Consider the following 15,091-nt stretch of genomic DNA (forward strand, 5'->3'; position numbering starts at 1 on the left):
CACAAAGGTTTATTTTTTTATTTTTTGTTTTTTGAAAGCAAAATAGAATCAAACATCAATGTATTTTGTACAACAAAAATGTATGATAACAGACAATTTATGAAGAGCTTAAAATCGGTTCTCCTAAAAAAGAAATCATGCTTTCTGATAGTCAACAGGGAATTGGCACAAAAAATATGGTAGTCATTGAGAACTGTTTTCCTTTAGATCCTTGTTAGCTGATGCCAAAGACTGGAGGGCAGGATGCTTTCCACTTTTTCCATCACAAAGTTTAAGGGAGCAAAGAGAGTACTAAGAAACTGCAAGAAAAGAGTTATGGTTATCTGATTTGTACCACTCAACCTAGCTTGGAATAACACATACGTTTTCATTTGAAATAATTTTTAATATATTTAGTAGATAAGTTTAAATCAATTAATATATTAATATAAAGATTATTTAATCTCCAGAACAAAACATCCTGATGATTTTTCTATAGATATTATACTACAAAGGAAACAATTTATAGTTCAGATATATTTTGATGGATGATTTAAGCCCTCTTCAACTCACTGAGGATCTCTCTTCTATTATGACTAGATTTTCCAGTACTCTGTTGCCTCTCTGATGTCTTCGTTTTAACCATGGGGCTCTTGCTCATTTATACCATTAAACTTTCTCCCATTGTTCCTATCTTCATTAACCTGATCATCCACATCTCACTCATGGTCTGTCTTTCTCAAGAATTTTATTCTGGTTTTCGCCTCATGTAACTATTTGCCTCTCATCTCTCTTATGGTGCCCTTAAGGCAAATTTCAGAATTCTTAACTACTGAGTTTCATTTCCTTACTTCAGAAGGACACAAAGGTAGGAAATGCTGCTGTCCAGAGGCAGTGACAGAATTTTTACAATATAAAAAATAGTTTGACAGGGATTCTTAAGAATATGGTGATGGGCTGGCCAGAAATTGAACCGATAATAAAAAATAACATTTGGTCAGATCATAAGGGCTGCATTAGGAATACAAATATGTCAGCATCAAAAATGGAATGAAAGAGTAGCAAGAGCACAACAAAGTATATATTCCTGGAATTCCCTTGCTTAGATGGTAAGTCTGGATTTGTATCTTAATTTACATTTTATCTGACTTATATTTCTTTATAGTATTGTAGCATTTAATCTCTAGATTATATTATACCTGATCTCATATGTTCACAGATTTTTTTTCTTTTTTAATTGTAAGCTGCCCAGACTTGTTAAGGAATTGGCTGCTCTCAAAATCAAATCAAATGCAATAAATAGAAGTCTCACATTGAGAACTATTGATATGATGCCAGTTGAAAACAATTAATAATACTGCATGTGATCTCATGTATTCTTCCCATTTGTGAATATAACATTTTAAGTGCTCCTGTCATAAGCCATTTAAAAAGTGGTATGTTTCTTTGAGTTAACCATATATTTTATTCATTTCATTTGAAATATCTTGTTGCATTGGAAGACCCCTGGCAAGAGATTAATAACATGTCAACTCAAAGCACATTCCTCCAACTCATAAAATACAGTGACAAATAATGATTTGTAAAGAATAGTTGCTGTATGGCAAAAAAACAGCAACTGTTTTGCTTGCTGATTAAAAAACCTATTGTCCCATAATTCATTTACTCACCCCTCCCCTTGATCCATCAAAAAATGAGCAAATAAGGACATGCTACTCACTGCTTTTGCAAAAACTCCCATTAGTTCTGGGAACTGATGTGTCAGAAGGGCCAACATAGCTGTGAAAGAACATAGTCCAGCAGTGAACAAAATAAAGAATGGAAGCTCTTTCTTGGGATAAACAGAGACTTCATGAAATGCTGCCAAGAAGATAATGAGAAAAAAAATGAAACACTTAAGCAGAGTTGCAGATTTCAACCAATCTGGTTAAATTTCCTAAAATTATTTTTATTATAAATCTCCATGATTCTTACAATTAATTTTATACTGTACTTGGTTTTATGCTGTTAATAATTAAACATATTTTTCTTTTATTAAACTAAAAACAGAGTTAATAAAATAATACAACATCGAGTATAAAACAGAGAAGGGACCTTGAACTTAATCTCAAGAACAAAATAATAACTCCTGATCAAATTATTTAGTTATTCTTGTCTCTTTGTTAAAAAAGATCAATTAAAATTGTTATCAGACTATACTTAATCTAGTTTTTGCTAATTATTAATTTGTATGTTTTATTAATTTATATAAGGCCAAGTTTGATATGTGTATCCTTTCATCAATGTTCTTTTTGTTTGTTTAACAAAGCAATACACACACACATGCTTCATTGAATTTCAGTTAAAGATCCCAGCTTGAATCTCTTTTGTTACACTGAGTATTGACTAAAGGCTTGCAAGCCAACTCATGAACACATCAAAATAAATTCAGTTGCCTTCTTCACAATATGCCCAATCAGCTTTTTAATGAAAAAAGAAATTGGGGTTCTTCAAAGTCTTACGTGTAGCACAAACTGAATTAACTCCAGCTTCAGGAACCAACATTTTTCTTTCCCAACCGAAGTTGCAAATAAAAGTTATATCTAACTAATTCCAGGTCAGCAGAGGAATTAACAAATTTAGCAAGTTTGTCTTTCAATCTGAGAATACTGATGAAAATGTAATAATGGACTTGTAATCCAACTCAAACTTGGGTTGCTACATCTCAGGCAGCAATAAATCGCTGTACAAAGCCAAATATTGATAAGCTTTATATTCCATTCTGAGAATCTGGGTAAACTTATACAGCAGAAACCTTCCTTGATTATGAGCCAATTCATATAAATTGTTCTTGCTTATTTAAAGATAAAACCAGAAAAAAAATATCAAACTTACATGGAAGAAGTTCTCTATCTGCTGTTTCGGTACAAATGGGATAAGGATAAAAAAGGTGCCCTTTTTCCAAAGGATAAGGGATCATTCTGAAAGCTAAAGAAAAAGAAACAAGTTTTGTAGACTGCAGAGTAATTTTCTCCAATTTAATGGATTCTAGATGTGCGGCCTTTCAATTCCCATAATCCCTAGTCAATATGGCTAATGATAGGTCAGTACTTGGTTGAAATTATGGGAGTTAAGTCCGCTATATCTTTTAGTTAGGTAGAGTTCAATGCAGTGAAATCCAGTGAACTTTTGAATTTCTCTTTGAAGTTGCATATAGTCCACCTTGTTCTGAATTTAATGTAGTTTCCATCTGTTTATCCATAATGTGCCACAAAGCAAATTCCTATACAAATAAATTGAATCAATATATGGCATGTTTAAGAATTTGATTTTCCTGCCTTTAGAAGGAAAGAATATCTATAAATAATATGGCAAAGGAAGATCATCAAAATACCTTAAACATGTGTATTGAAAAGTAAATCCCATTAATTACAATTGATTTTACCCCCAGGAAAATGTATATACCCTCTAGTCTTTTAGTGGTGGTAAGGTTGTTTGGATTCTACGAGGATTTCATGGATGTTCTCATAAAATTATTGACATAGGAGGTGTGTCACTCATAAAACAGTTACCAAAGTTAGCATATCTAGTTATAAAACACCTTTCTCAGAAGCCAAACTAGTAATGTTTACTTAAGTGAGAAATGTGAACTGAGCTCCGAAACATGCATTCATAGAACACCTACAGTATATACTTGCATCAAAGAGAAAGGAGAAGATATAGAGTAAGCCACCACTATCTCGTCTATACCCTTAACTTTTTTCTAGGTGCATATCAAAATGAATCAGCCGTACCCAGCAGTCTTACTTGAATGTGGGCTCCAAGGAATTCTAGAGATAAGGCTTTATTCTGCAGTATAGCAGCCTTCTTTTTGAAAACAACAAACATATTAAGTTGGAAAGTGTAAGCAATTAAAAGCTACTAGAAACATGTGCAGACACGAGCAGAAGCCATAAGTACTACAGGAAGATATGGGATAGCAGTCTTAGGCAATGTGTTCTTCAACAGCTCTCCTAGAATTAATATGTTCTAAATAATATGTAACCATAGATACTAGTATATGTTCTATTATACTTCTTCCACTAAAATTTACCTATATGATGTAAACAAACGTTACACCAATATTGCAAACATTTGTATTAGGGCTGTAAGTGCTTCTGGTTTAATCCCTCCCAATTCTAGAAAAACCATAACAAATTTGAAGTAACTTCAGAGAGGTGTTATTTTTGCATTGCTGTGTACTCTGAATAACCATTTAGAAATAGGAAGGCTATGAAAGTGTGCATTCCCATTCCATAATATGTTTCAACTTCTTGATCTGCTCTATAGGCTTCATGATCCCTGGAAGTTTTTCATCCAAGTACTATCCAAGTGTGATGCTGTTTACTTGAAGCTCAAAGCTTTAAAATTAAAGCTCAAAGTTGGTCAAATGCTCCTACCAGCTGGATCTGCATCTGCCTTGATTTGGAGATCTCCTATGTAATTTAGTAAACTTAAACTTAAATCTTCTAACCTACAATATTTTTCTATTGTCCAAATGATGTAAATATTATATTGTATACAGGTTGTCAACTTACAACCCGTTCATTTGGCCACCAAAGTTATGACTATACTGAAAAAGTGATTTATGACTGGCTCTTGCATTTCTGATTGTCAGTGTCCCTACAGTTACGTGACCGTGATTGAGGCACTTGGCAACCATTGTGCATTTATGATGATCACAGTTTTGCCAGGCAGCTTCCAACAAATGAAATCAATGGGAAAGCCAGCAGGGAAGGCCACAAATTGCAGTCACATGATTTCTCGCTTAACAACTGCAATTATTTGCTTAACAACCTCAGCAAAAAAGCTCAAAGAATGGGGTGAGATCTTATGATGCCTTTTTTGGGCATATCTACATATAAATTATTACACTGTTTCAACTAAAAACATGCTCAGTCATTGTATGATTAAATAGTACTTTGAACCGAGCAGAAAGGATTTTTAACTTAGGTGCTGCTTTGCAAAGAAAAACATTATCTAAAAGCATTCACTTCCTGTCATATGCTTCTAAGAAAGTGAATTACTTACTGCCTTCCCACGTACAGTGTAAGAGATTCAGAGCCCCCTCAACTCTTTTCCAATGCTGAAGGTGAAAGAAAGCATAAGCAATTGCTTCACTGTCTCCTCGCTTCAAAATATGTTCAGGGGGTAATATTAAGCTTTTCATTTCTAGGAGATACTACAACAGAAAAACAGCAAACATACAGTCATAATCCAGATATAAAAGAGAAATATCATTATACCGCAGCCCCCTCCCGTTCTGCCAGCACTGCATATTGTTCAGCAGCAAAAATTTAATTAAAGCTCTATTTTCATCCACTGCTTTTTATAATAAATTGGTCATGCATCATAAATGCTAAAATATACCAGCAAATTGCAAGTACCATGTTCTTCATCTCTTTACAGATAGCAGAAAACAATAAACAGCTTTCTCCTTAAAAAGATACAGAAAAATGTATTTTTAATTCCAAAGCATTATCCAAAAAACTTTTTGTACGGAGTGTACAAATGGAGTGTGAAATGGCATATATAAGACATTGCAAGAACATACATTGGGTTAATAGTTTTCTACAAAATATAGGTCAAGGTAAAATTATGCATACTGTCAGATCTGCTCCAGTATGATCCCTTAAGAAAGAAAAACCCTCAACTCCATTTGGTTGAAGCGAAAGGTTCTTTTATTAAAAAGATGTTGGCTGCAGTAAAGTCAAGCTAGCTCTGAGTTTCCCATGCTCAAAAGATACAGAAATGTTTCCCCTCATCTCAGCCCTCCCCCTGTGACCAGTCTATCTTCAGCCAATCTGAACTTGCCAAAGTGTTTTGAGAATGCTGAGATGTTTTGAGGTAATCCACATTCTTTCTTAGGGTGCCTGGCCTTGGACTCTGATACAAACTGATTCCAAGCTTCTATGGTCTTTATCACCTGTCATTCCCCACTCCCTATTTTCCATAACATATACACCCAGCTTTATTGTGCATCTATCCTCCCTCCCACCTTCTAGTCTTTGATGGCAGGATGCCAGTGGAGTGCCAAGCTAAGCCTGGAAGATCTGACATTCTGCTCCCCTTGTCAGAGACATCAGTCCTGGACAGGGAGAAAAAAAGAGGGGAAAGAGAGACAAAAGAAAGTCTCTAATTAGCAGATAATTCTGTGTGGTTTATCTGGATACTGTTCATGAATTTTTTAAACCAGTCTGGAGGCTTTGCTATGTTGGGAATTAACCCATTCAGTCTCCAAGGAAGGGAAGTCTTTCCTTGCTACCAATGTATACGGGAATCCAAAATGTCCTTGACTTTAATGTCCCTTGATCATAATGGGATCAGGAGATAGTTGCAACTCAGGACGTAGGGAAGATGTGAACTGTGGTTTCAATAGGCTGCAATAAAACACCGGGTAAACACATCTGATCATTTTGGCAGCTCAAGTTCCACAGTCCTTGGGTTAATAATCCTTTTTATGGGGAAAGGTCCAACATATTTCAGCCCCAATTTTTTGGATGGTTGTAAATTTGGTAGATACATAGACCTTATCTCCCACTATAAAGTCCATGGCTTAATATGCTTTTTATCAGTTGTTTTTTATATGCTTCTCTAGCATCATTCAAAGGTTTTCTCACTACCAGCCAAATATCCTGTAGTGACCCACTCTTTTAGTGATGGGGGGCCTAAGGCACCTTGGGGATAAATACAAAGTGCTGTCCTGTGGCCACTTTAAATGGAATGAACCATTCCATTTTTGTGTACATTTTGTGAACTATTGTGTACTGTTATTGCAGGCAACTCCCATGAAAGGGAGAAGGTCTTCCCAATTGTCTTTTTAGTAATTAATGTAACACCTGAGATGCTGCTCCAACAGATAATGTAACACCCCGTTTGTATGTTCACAGTCACCATTAGTAGCCAGATGATGCTAGGAGCTGAGCTCGAGTGGTGCCCAAGAATTTTTGGGAACTCCTGCCAAAACTGTGACATGAATTGGACTCTGCAATCTGAGATTATTCTTGGTAGAGCACCATGCAGCTGGTGGATGTGCTGCCTGAAAAGCTTAGTCATTGTGCAAGCAGAGGGGATTTTTTTGACAGGGTATAAAGTGTACTTGTTTAGAAAACAAATTGGTTATCACCCAAATTACTGCATTGCCCGAGTTTTTGGGCAGTTCTATAAAATCCATTGATATCTCTTTCCATGGGGCTTTAGGTTCTGCTACTGGCTGGAGAATCCCTTGCGTCTTGCCTTGTCACTTCTTGATGAAGGCACAAATAGGGCAGCTACTTAACTCTCTATGTCTTCCTTCAGTGATGATCACCAAAATTGCCGCTTCATAAGGTGTAGAGTTTTTACGAAGCCGAAGTGTCCCACCACTTTTGAATCATGGCTTTTTTGTAGAACCATTAACTGTTGGCTTTGTGGGATGTATAGCTTGGCCCCTATTCAAGCCAGACCATCTTACATTGTACATTCATCTTTTCTTTTCCTCCAAAGCTTTCTTTAGCACACACTCTTTAGATCATTGGCTATTTCGGTTTTCATTTTGGCCTGTGCCCGGGAAGTGACTGGAGGGGATAACTGCCCTAATCACCTCCAGCTTTGAACTACTGTATTGCAACAGCCTGGATAAAGCATCTACTAGGAAGTTCCCCCCCCCCCCGCCCCGGGAGGAAGCGGTCAAAGTACTGAGCCCAACAAACTTTTTTGGGCAGTAACCTCGGGGTGGGGAGGGGTTAGAGCCTCCAGATTCTTATGGTCAGTCCATATTTCAAATGAGTTTTTTTCCCCTGCTAGAAAATGTCTCCAAGTTAGGAGAGCTCAGCACACCACATAGGTTTCCTTTTCCAAAACTTCCCATCTCCACTCTCTGTCTCATTAAACTATGCAGAAGTATAAGTGCATGGCTGTAGGATCCCCTGCTCATTTTCCTGAAGAAAAACCATGTTTTTCATTAGCATCATTAGCTAATGATCATTAGCTTCATTATACATCATTAGCATCAACCTGAATGACGAAGGGAGCATTGGGATCTGGGTGTTTCAGCCCTGGCTCTATTGTGAACAGGTGCTTAAACTTTTCAAATGTGGCTTGGCATTCCATAGTCCATTTAAAGGGCTGGCTGGGCTTGGGCTTTCCTTCCCCTTTTGTCTTTAACAGGTTGATGATGGGGAAGGCTATCTGGGCAAACGAGGGAATGAATTGGTGGTAAAAGTTCGCAAAGACCAGGAAGCTTTGTAGTTGCTTCTGGGTGCAGGGAGAAGTCCATTCTAGCACTGCCCGCACCTTCTCAGGGTCCATCTCTATCCCCTCATGGGAAATGCAGTAGCCCAAATAATGAATTTTACTCTGGTGAAATTCACATTTTGATAGCTTGGCATATAGTTTTACCGCTCAAAGTTTTTTGATCACAGCTCTGACTAGTTTTACATGTTCTGCCATTGTCTCAATGTAGATTAAAACACAATTCAGGTAGACTAGCTCTCCCTTGAACAGGTGCTCATGCAGCACTTTGTTTATTGTCTGCATGAACACATCAGTGCCCCCTTGCACACCAAAAGGGAAGGCTCAGAATAGGAAACATCCTAAGTAGCAACTGAAAGCTGTTTTCCACTCATCCTGCCTTGATCCTAACCTGGCAGTATGCCTCCCACAAATTCAATTTGGTGTAAACCTTCCCCTTGGCCAAATGGGCTAGAATGTCCTTCATCAAAGGGATGGGGTAGACATTTTCCATGTAGACAGCATCAAGCCCCCGATAGTCAATACACTGATTAAGGGACCCATCCTTTTTTCCCTAAATAGTAACAAGTCAGCTACCCTCAGTCTGGTGGGCTGGATGAAACCACACTTCAGGATTTTCTCTATTGAAGTCTTAGTTCCTCCAATTCCCAGGGGTCATGGAATACAGCTCAGGTTTGGGTAGTTTGGCCTGCAGTAAGATTTTTATGGAATAGGCAGTTGGCTGGTGGGGTGGGAACACGTCTGACCTCTTTTCATTGAAAATGTCCTGTAAATCCCAGTACTCTTTGGGGATCTGATGATTGCCCTGGGGCCGGTCTTTGGCGGCTGCTCCCACCTCACTTTTTGTTTTTTCCCACAGCAGCTTAGGAGTAGGCTTTTTATGGTCCTTCTCCCATCGCCTTTGCAGCTGGCCCACAGGATCTTTAGCAACCCCTGCTCCAGTTCACACAGGGATTCCACTTCAGAAGCCAAGAAAGTCCTAACACAAGGGGTTTCTTCATGCCAGGGGCCACAATAAAGCTCAGGGTCACCGTGTGTGCCCATCCTCACCTCTACTGGCTCGGTGATAAATGTCGCTGAGATTCCCCCCTGCCACTGAGCTGTCCAGCTGGCAAAAAGCTATGGGCACTTTAAGTTGTCGGAATCTCATACTCAATTTCTCAAGCAGGGAAAGGTTAACCAGACATCTGATGCACCCAAAATCCAAGAGGGCTACTAGCCTCCCTTTGCACCCCAAGGATTCTACCACCAGTTCTATGAGGATGGTCACTGGGTTGCCTGGGCGACTTACCAAGGGATCATCATTGTAGTATGATTTGCTTCCTGCTGGACTGTCCACTGGGCCAGTCGGAATTCTCTCACAATCCTTGGGGGATGGGGTGCACTTTACGACCTTTACTCCCTTCTGGACTGTCTTGTGGTTTCTCTGTGGTGGTTTTGCCAATTTTTTGCCAGGACTCAAAATTGCCTTCTGGGTTGGTTATGCAGCTCAGCAGTAACCAGCTCAGTGCCCCTCCTTCCCACACTTGAAGCAACCAGTGAATCATCAGTATGGACTCTGCTCGCATGCTGGAGGTTGTGGAGGTTCTTTTGTTTCAGGGAAGGATGTTCGATACCCAGGGGTTAGCTGGTATTTGGATTCAGCCAGGTCAATTTCCACTTCTTCTACTAGGACATATCAGCCATGGAGGGTGGGGGGCATCCCTGGAGATACAGGTGTTGTAGGCCTTGTTGCTTAACCCATCTTAGAAGCATCCAAACCATCTTCTGGCCAGTCAGTCAGTCCACAGGCCAGGTCGCAAAACTCTTAGGTGTACTTGGCCTCTTCCCTGCGCCCTTGGCTGATGGTTTTTATGTGGTCTCTGGCTTTGCAATCGGGGGTCTTCAAAGCTCTTCCGAAGGATGGCCATGAAGCAGTAAAAGTTTCTCAGTTCTAAGGCATCATTGTGGAAGAGGACCAGCCATTCAGCCATGGTACCTTCCAATGCCATGGTCATGCACCGCACCTTGGCCCCTTTGGTGGCCATTTCTGGATTATACTCTTGCATGTATGTCCAGACATGCACTAGGAAGAACCCCAACTTCTTTGGAGCTCTGTTGAACTTTACATCCAGGGCTAGTGTCTCTCCATTGCACTGCTGCTTCTACTATAGTCGGGGCAGGCTGGGTTGTGGGGCTAGATGCAGGGGCAGCTGCTGTTGCCATTGCAGTAGAAGAGGTGATTGCTCCATCACTCACCATAATCAAAGCCGGCTGGTTAGCAGGGTGTGCTAACACCTTCTCATGCTTTGTGGTTGCCAAAATCACATCAAGTCCTCTCGATCCAGCTCACCCATTCTTCCTCCAACTCCTCCAGCTCTACTCACGTCTCCTGCCAGCAGATGCCATAGCTTCCATGAATGAGTGTCTCTCCCATGGGCTTCTCTTCCCACTCTTCCTTTTTCCCAATCCCGAGGGACCATGGCTGCAGTAAAGCCAGGTTAGCTCTGGGTTTCCTGCAAACAAAAGATACAGAAAAGTTTCCCCTAATCCAAGCCCCCCACCCCATGACAGTCTGTCTTCAGCCAATCAGAACTTGCCAAAGAGTTTTGGGAATGCTGAGATGTTTTGGGGTAATCCATATTCTTTCTCAGGGTGCCTGGCCTTGGATGCTGGTACAAACTGGTTCCGATCTTTGATTTCTCACTGTATTTATTCTCAGTGTACTTGCTGCTTATATATACAGTATACAGTATGCTACTCATTTCCACAATACCAGGTGATTTACAGAGGTGTAATATCATAATATCGTAATAAAACCTATAATGTAACATGCACAAAACTTTAAAAGTTCTGGGTGAGAAGACGTGTTTTGAGTCTTCTTCTAAACCAGGGGTCACCAACCTTTCGGACCTCAGGGACCACTAAATTCATAATTTTAAATCCCGCAGACCACTAATATGAATTAATACTATTTAGTGCAATATAAAAATGCAATAATTTTTCTGTGGACCACCAAAATTTTCTTGTGGACCACCAGTGGTCCACAGAACACCGGTTGGTTACCACTGTTCTAAACTATATTATGGATCAAATACAGAAAAGGAAATAATGTTAGTGAAGCACAGAAATGTCCCTCTTTTTTTTGCAGCATATAAAAGGAACAACAAACAAACCTTTTAAGGATAGCTTTATAAGTAAATTTCAGAATAACTCACATTGTGAAATTCTGACTCTTACTTATGTAACATGAATAATGGAGCAGAGGTTTTAAATTCACATTTTGACATTCTAGTTGAATTGACCAACCATCTAATACAGTTTTACATTCTGATTAAAAGAACAAGGAAATGGAAAAAAAAGGATTACTCATCACTTGTGAAAAGTCTTAAAGCAGGAAAGTCCCATAAAAAGTTTGAAAGAAGAGGAGGAACACAGGAAGTATTACTCAAATTCAAAAAACAGATCCTGAGGTCTAAAAGGATCTATAGGAAGATTTGGACAAGTGTAATTGATGCAACAGAGTGACAAAGAAAGACGACAGACCTGGCAGATTGCATTACAGAAGAAAAAGAAAAAAATGCAATTGCACAGAAATTATTTACAATATATATATATATGTCAAGCAGGTGAGTTTACAAATGCTGACCCAATGTAAAAACTTCAGCATCAAGCAAATCTCACTTAGAAACATTATATATATGCTTTATTACTACAAACACAAGATTTCTCAAACAAAGTACATTTTAGCTGTTAACAATAGCCATCCAAAAGGGAATGGAATCTAGTACGAGCCAAGATCTTGAAAATGGAAAGATTTGTGATCTTGAAAGTCCTCTAAACACCTCTAAATCCAAAATACTTTGGGAAATTAAAATAAAACTTGACTGCCAACTTTAATTTCTTCTCTCTATTGTTTGCCATATCGTATCCATCCCCATTTCATTTCTGATCCTATGACTGTTAAAATGAAGTCACATTCTTCCCTGGCCACATCCTCCTTGTTTTGCCAAAGTTCCTCTCTGAAAAATAACTAATGACTACTTTGGATTCCAATAATGGCAGATGATCACTGACCCAGCAGATAGGATACAACTATGGTATTGTATTTTCTTATCTCTATTGAACTCTTTAAATCTTATGAGTAAACTAAGAGCTGTCTAAAACTACGCTGACAAACTCACCCATGTTTATTCAGAAGAAAAACCAAGTGAATTGAATTTTATTCCAAACTTAATGCTACATGTCAATAATAAAAAATTCTATGCATATTTCTGTAAGCATTATATTTGATTGAAGGCATGAAAAGAAATGTAAAGGACATCCAAAAAATCAATTATGAGGAAAAGGAGAAAATATGACAAAAGATAGAGACAAAAGAAAATTTTGTTCTAAGTGACTGGATTGGATATTTTTTTCATATGAACAGACACCATTTGACAATTAAGTTGCTACTTAAATTTATTTTGATTCTTATACCAAATAGTAGAGATTCATAACAACTCACTTTTGGCACATGTGGATTAAATTCTACTGCTCTGTGAATAGCTTCCACTGCATTCATTTCTGCTGTGCTTAGACCTCTTCTTGAAGCTGCCTCTGGAGAAAACCTATACAGAACAAAGAGAAGAGAAGCATGAAGATTAATTTTGGTATCACAAAGAAACATAAAAGGAAGAACTAAGTCAAAGGGGTCTTTGAAATCAGCTGAGCCAGTTCACTTGGCTCTTATCAAACCTCCATGGCAAAAAACATCCAAACAACTAAATTATAGAGATATTTAAAATCCCAGCAGAAGTCAAAAGCATGTTTGAAACTTATCACAATAATGTTCAAGCAGTCCATGTTCTCTTTCTGTCTGCCTGCTAATCTAAATTTATTCTATGTGTTTGCTTTTAAAATCTCTGGGCTGGGAGGGGGGCATGGGGAGGTGTGAGAAAAAAAATCCCAGATAAATTACATTTTCGGATGGCTTCAGGACTTCTCAACTCAATGCCATTGAGACAAGTTGAGTTGAAAGCCTGGTGCAGCAGCAGCAGCAGGAGATCTGCTCCCAGCTGTATCTGTGTACCCAAATTGAGGGCAAATATTATCTGCCCCAGAGAGTGGAAGATGGGGAGAAAAATACCCAGACCATGCAATCTCTTTCTCACCTCACACCCCACGGCTAACTCCATAGCTGTACTTGGCAGGCAGCCACCACAGGGAAAGCTGTGACAAACCTAGCCCTGCCCTCCCAAGCTGGAGTCGCTGTGTAGGGAGGAAAGATGTTGCAGTTGGTACTGGCGATCTACAGGACAAAAAGAATGAAAGAAAAAAAATTACTCAGGTCTTGAAGTGCACATACACTACAATAGCAAACTCTCTGAAAAAAGCAGGAAGGAAAGCAGACTTTCCCATGCGGCCTGCTCCACACCCACTCGGCTGAATTCAGAAAGCATGGCGATGGTGGGATGTCTACTGCTTGGGTTTGGTTCACTTCCACCTCTGATCAGACCCTGCCTCGGGTCTGGTGCTGTGCTTCGACAGCAACCATATGACAGGGCCAGACACCTTTCAGAGCTGCACACAATTATGTTTTACATACAAGTTAAAAGGACATCACTTGCCTGCCAGGAATTCTTATGCAATAAGCACTTTGTCTATCTGCCTCAAATATAAAGTTTAGCCCCTTCCCAGTCCAACACCACACGTATTATTCTGCTGGTAAAACTACATCGCCAGAATTACATTTGTGGCATTCAAACTTCTTTTGCTAGCAGAAAGAAAGTGGCTAGCTGTTTTTTTACAATTAAACTATATGGAATTCATTGTTGTTCCCACAGTATCCATTCTTGGTAGTATATTGCAGACTTATGGCAGGCCTAATGCTTTACTGCCAGGATGAATAACCTTCAACTATGAAAAATGTTTTGCTATGTTTAACAGAGTAAAATTTGAGCAGGCAGGAATTCTGCCAGACTTACTTGTCAGAGACAGCTCTGGCTTTGAGAAGGGCAGCTGTGTAGCATATTGTTGCTGATTTTGGTAAACTTATATCTGTTGGAAAGAAAATAAAAATAAGAATATATGATTCTTCTATGTCTGCACTGAGGATGAATCATTACAAGTGGGCAGCTAAAGAAAATGAAAGGATAAAGAAGAAGACATAGACAGCTATCAATACTCAGTAGACGTTAATTTGATGAAATGGGAAAACCTATCATGAACTATCAGAAAATCAAAATCATGGCATTTGCCTAAAGGCCCAAAAATCACTCTTGGAGGATAGATAACAATAAATTTGAGCAGGTTTTCTGGTTTAAAAATCTTGGTGTAGTCCTACATTCTGACAGTACTGAGAATCCCTATGGTGACTTTGTTGCTGAAAATGCTTTTAAAGGACTTCATCTACTATGTTTAAATTCCTCAGGAAAAGAGGTGACCATTCCTGCAGCAAATTATTTAAAGTCAAGCCAATAGCACAACTTTTCTATGGTGCCCAGCTGGGTCCCTTTTCTAGTTTTACACCATTAGAACTTGACCCATCCAAATTCCTAAGTCCTTCAAGCCCCAAAATGTAGTTCTAATGCTACCTTGAGGCTAGAGACAAGCCTCATGAAAGTAGACGCTAGAGTGTAGGCAACCATATCAACTGCTGGCTTAAAAGATCAGTTTTTCCTCTTGGTCTTGCCTCACTAACTATGAGGAATTTTTTTCAGTCCACATGGAAAATGACTGAGACATCTAAAATCACATCTTTGGGATTTTCTCCAGTTCTTCCACTCAGTAAAGGACATGATTGGGCCAAAACTCTCATCAAACAACATGTAGCAGATACAGAGCTGGACCTTATTAAATGCTAAGATAGGTAATATGAATATATTTTCCCAAATACTTTTTA

At 38.9% G+C, this 15,091-nt stretch overlaps 1 protein-coding gene across 3 annotated transcripts in view; it reads right to left on the bottom strand.

Moving 5' to 3' along the window:
• ST7 (suppression of tumorigenicity 7) overlaps positions 1 to 15,091 on the bottom strand; it is a 152,855-nt gene continuing 137,764 nt past the window's right edge. For 2 of the 3 annotated variants that reach the window (XM_058190982.1, XM_058190983.1), the window contains 6 exons: positions 14,175 to 14,247; positions 12,716 to 12,818; positions 5,029 to 5,179; positions 2,854 to 2,946; positions 1,700 to 1,839; positions 1 to 299 (listed from right to left, as the gene is read on the bottom strand). In XM_058190982.1, the coding sequence (XP_058046965.1) occupies positions 204 to 299; positions 1,700 to 1,839; positions 2,854 to 2,946; positions 5,029 to 5,179; positions 12,716 to 12,818; positions 14,175 to 14,247 (656 nt within the window). In that variant the 3' untranslated portion in view covers positions 1 to 203. Of the gene's footprint in view, positions 300 to 1,699; positions 1,840 to 2,853; positions 2,947 to 5,028; positions 5,180 to 9,535; positions 10,725 to 12,715; positions 12,819 to 14,174; positions 14,248 to 15,091 lie in introns of those variants that run through there. The other variant, XM_058190985.1, reaches the window with a different exon arrangement.

Source organism: Ahaetulla prasina, chromosome 7 (assembly GCF_028640845.1).
Source record: "Ahaetulla prasina isolate Xishuangbanna chromosome 7, ASM2864084v1, whole genome shotgun sequence".
Classification (NCBI taxonomy): domain Eukaryota; kingdom Metazoa; phylum Chordata; class Lepidosauria; order Squamata; family Colubridae; genus Ahaetulla; species Ahaetulla prasina.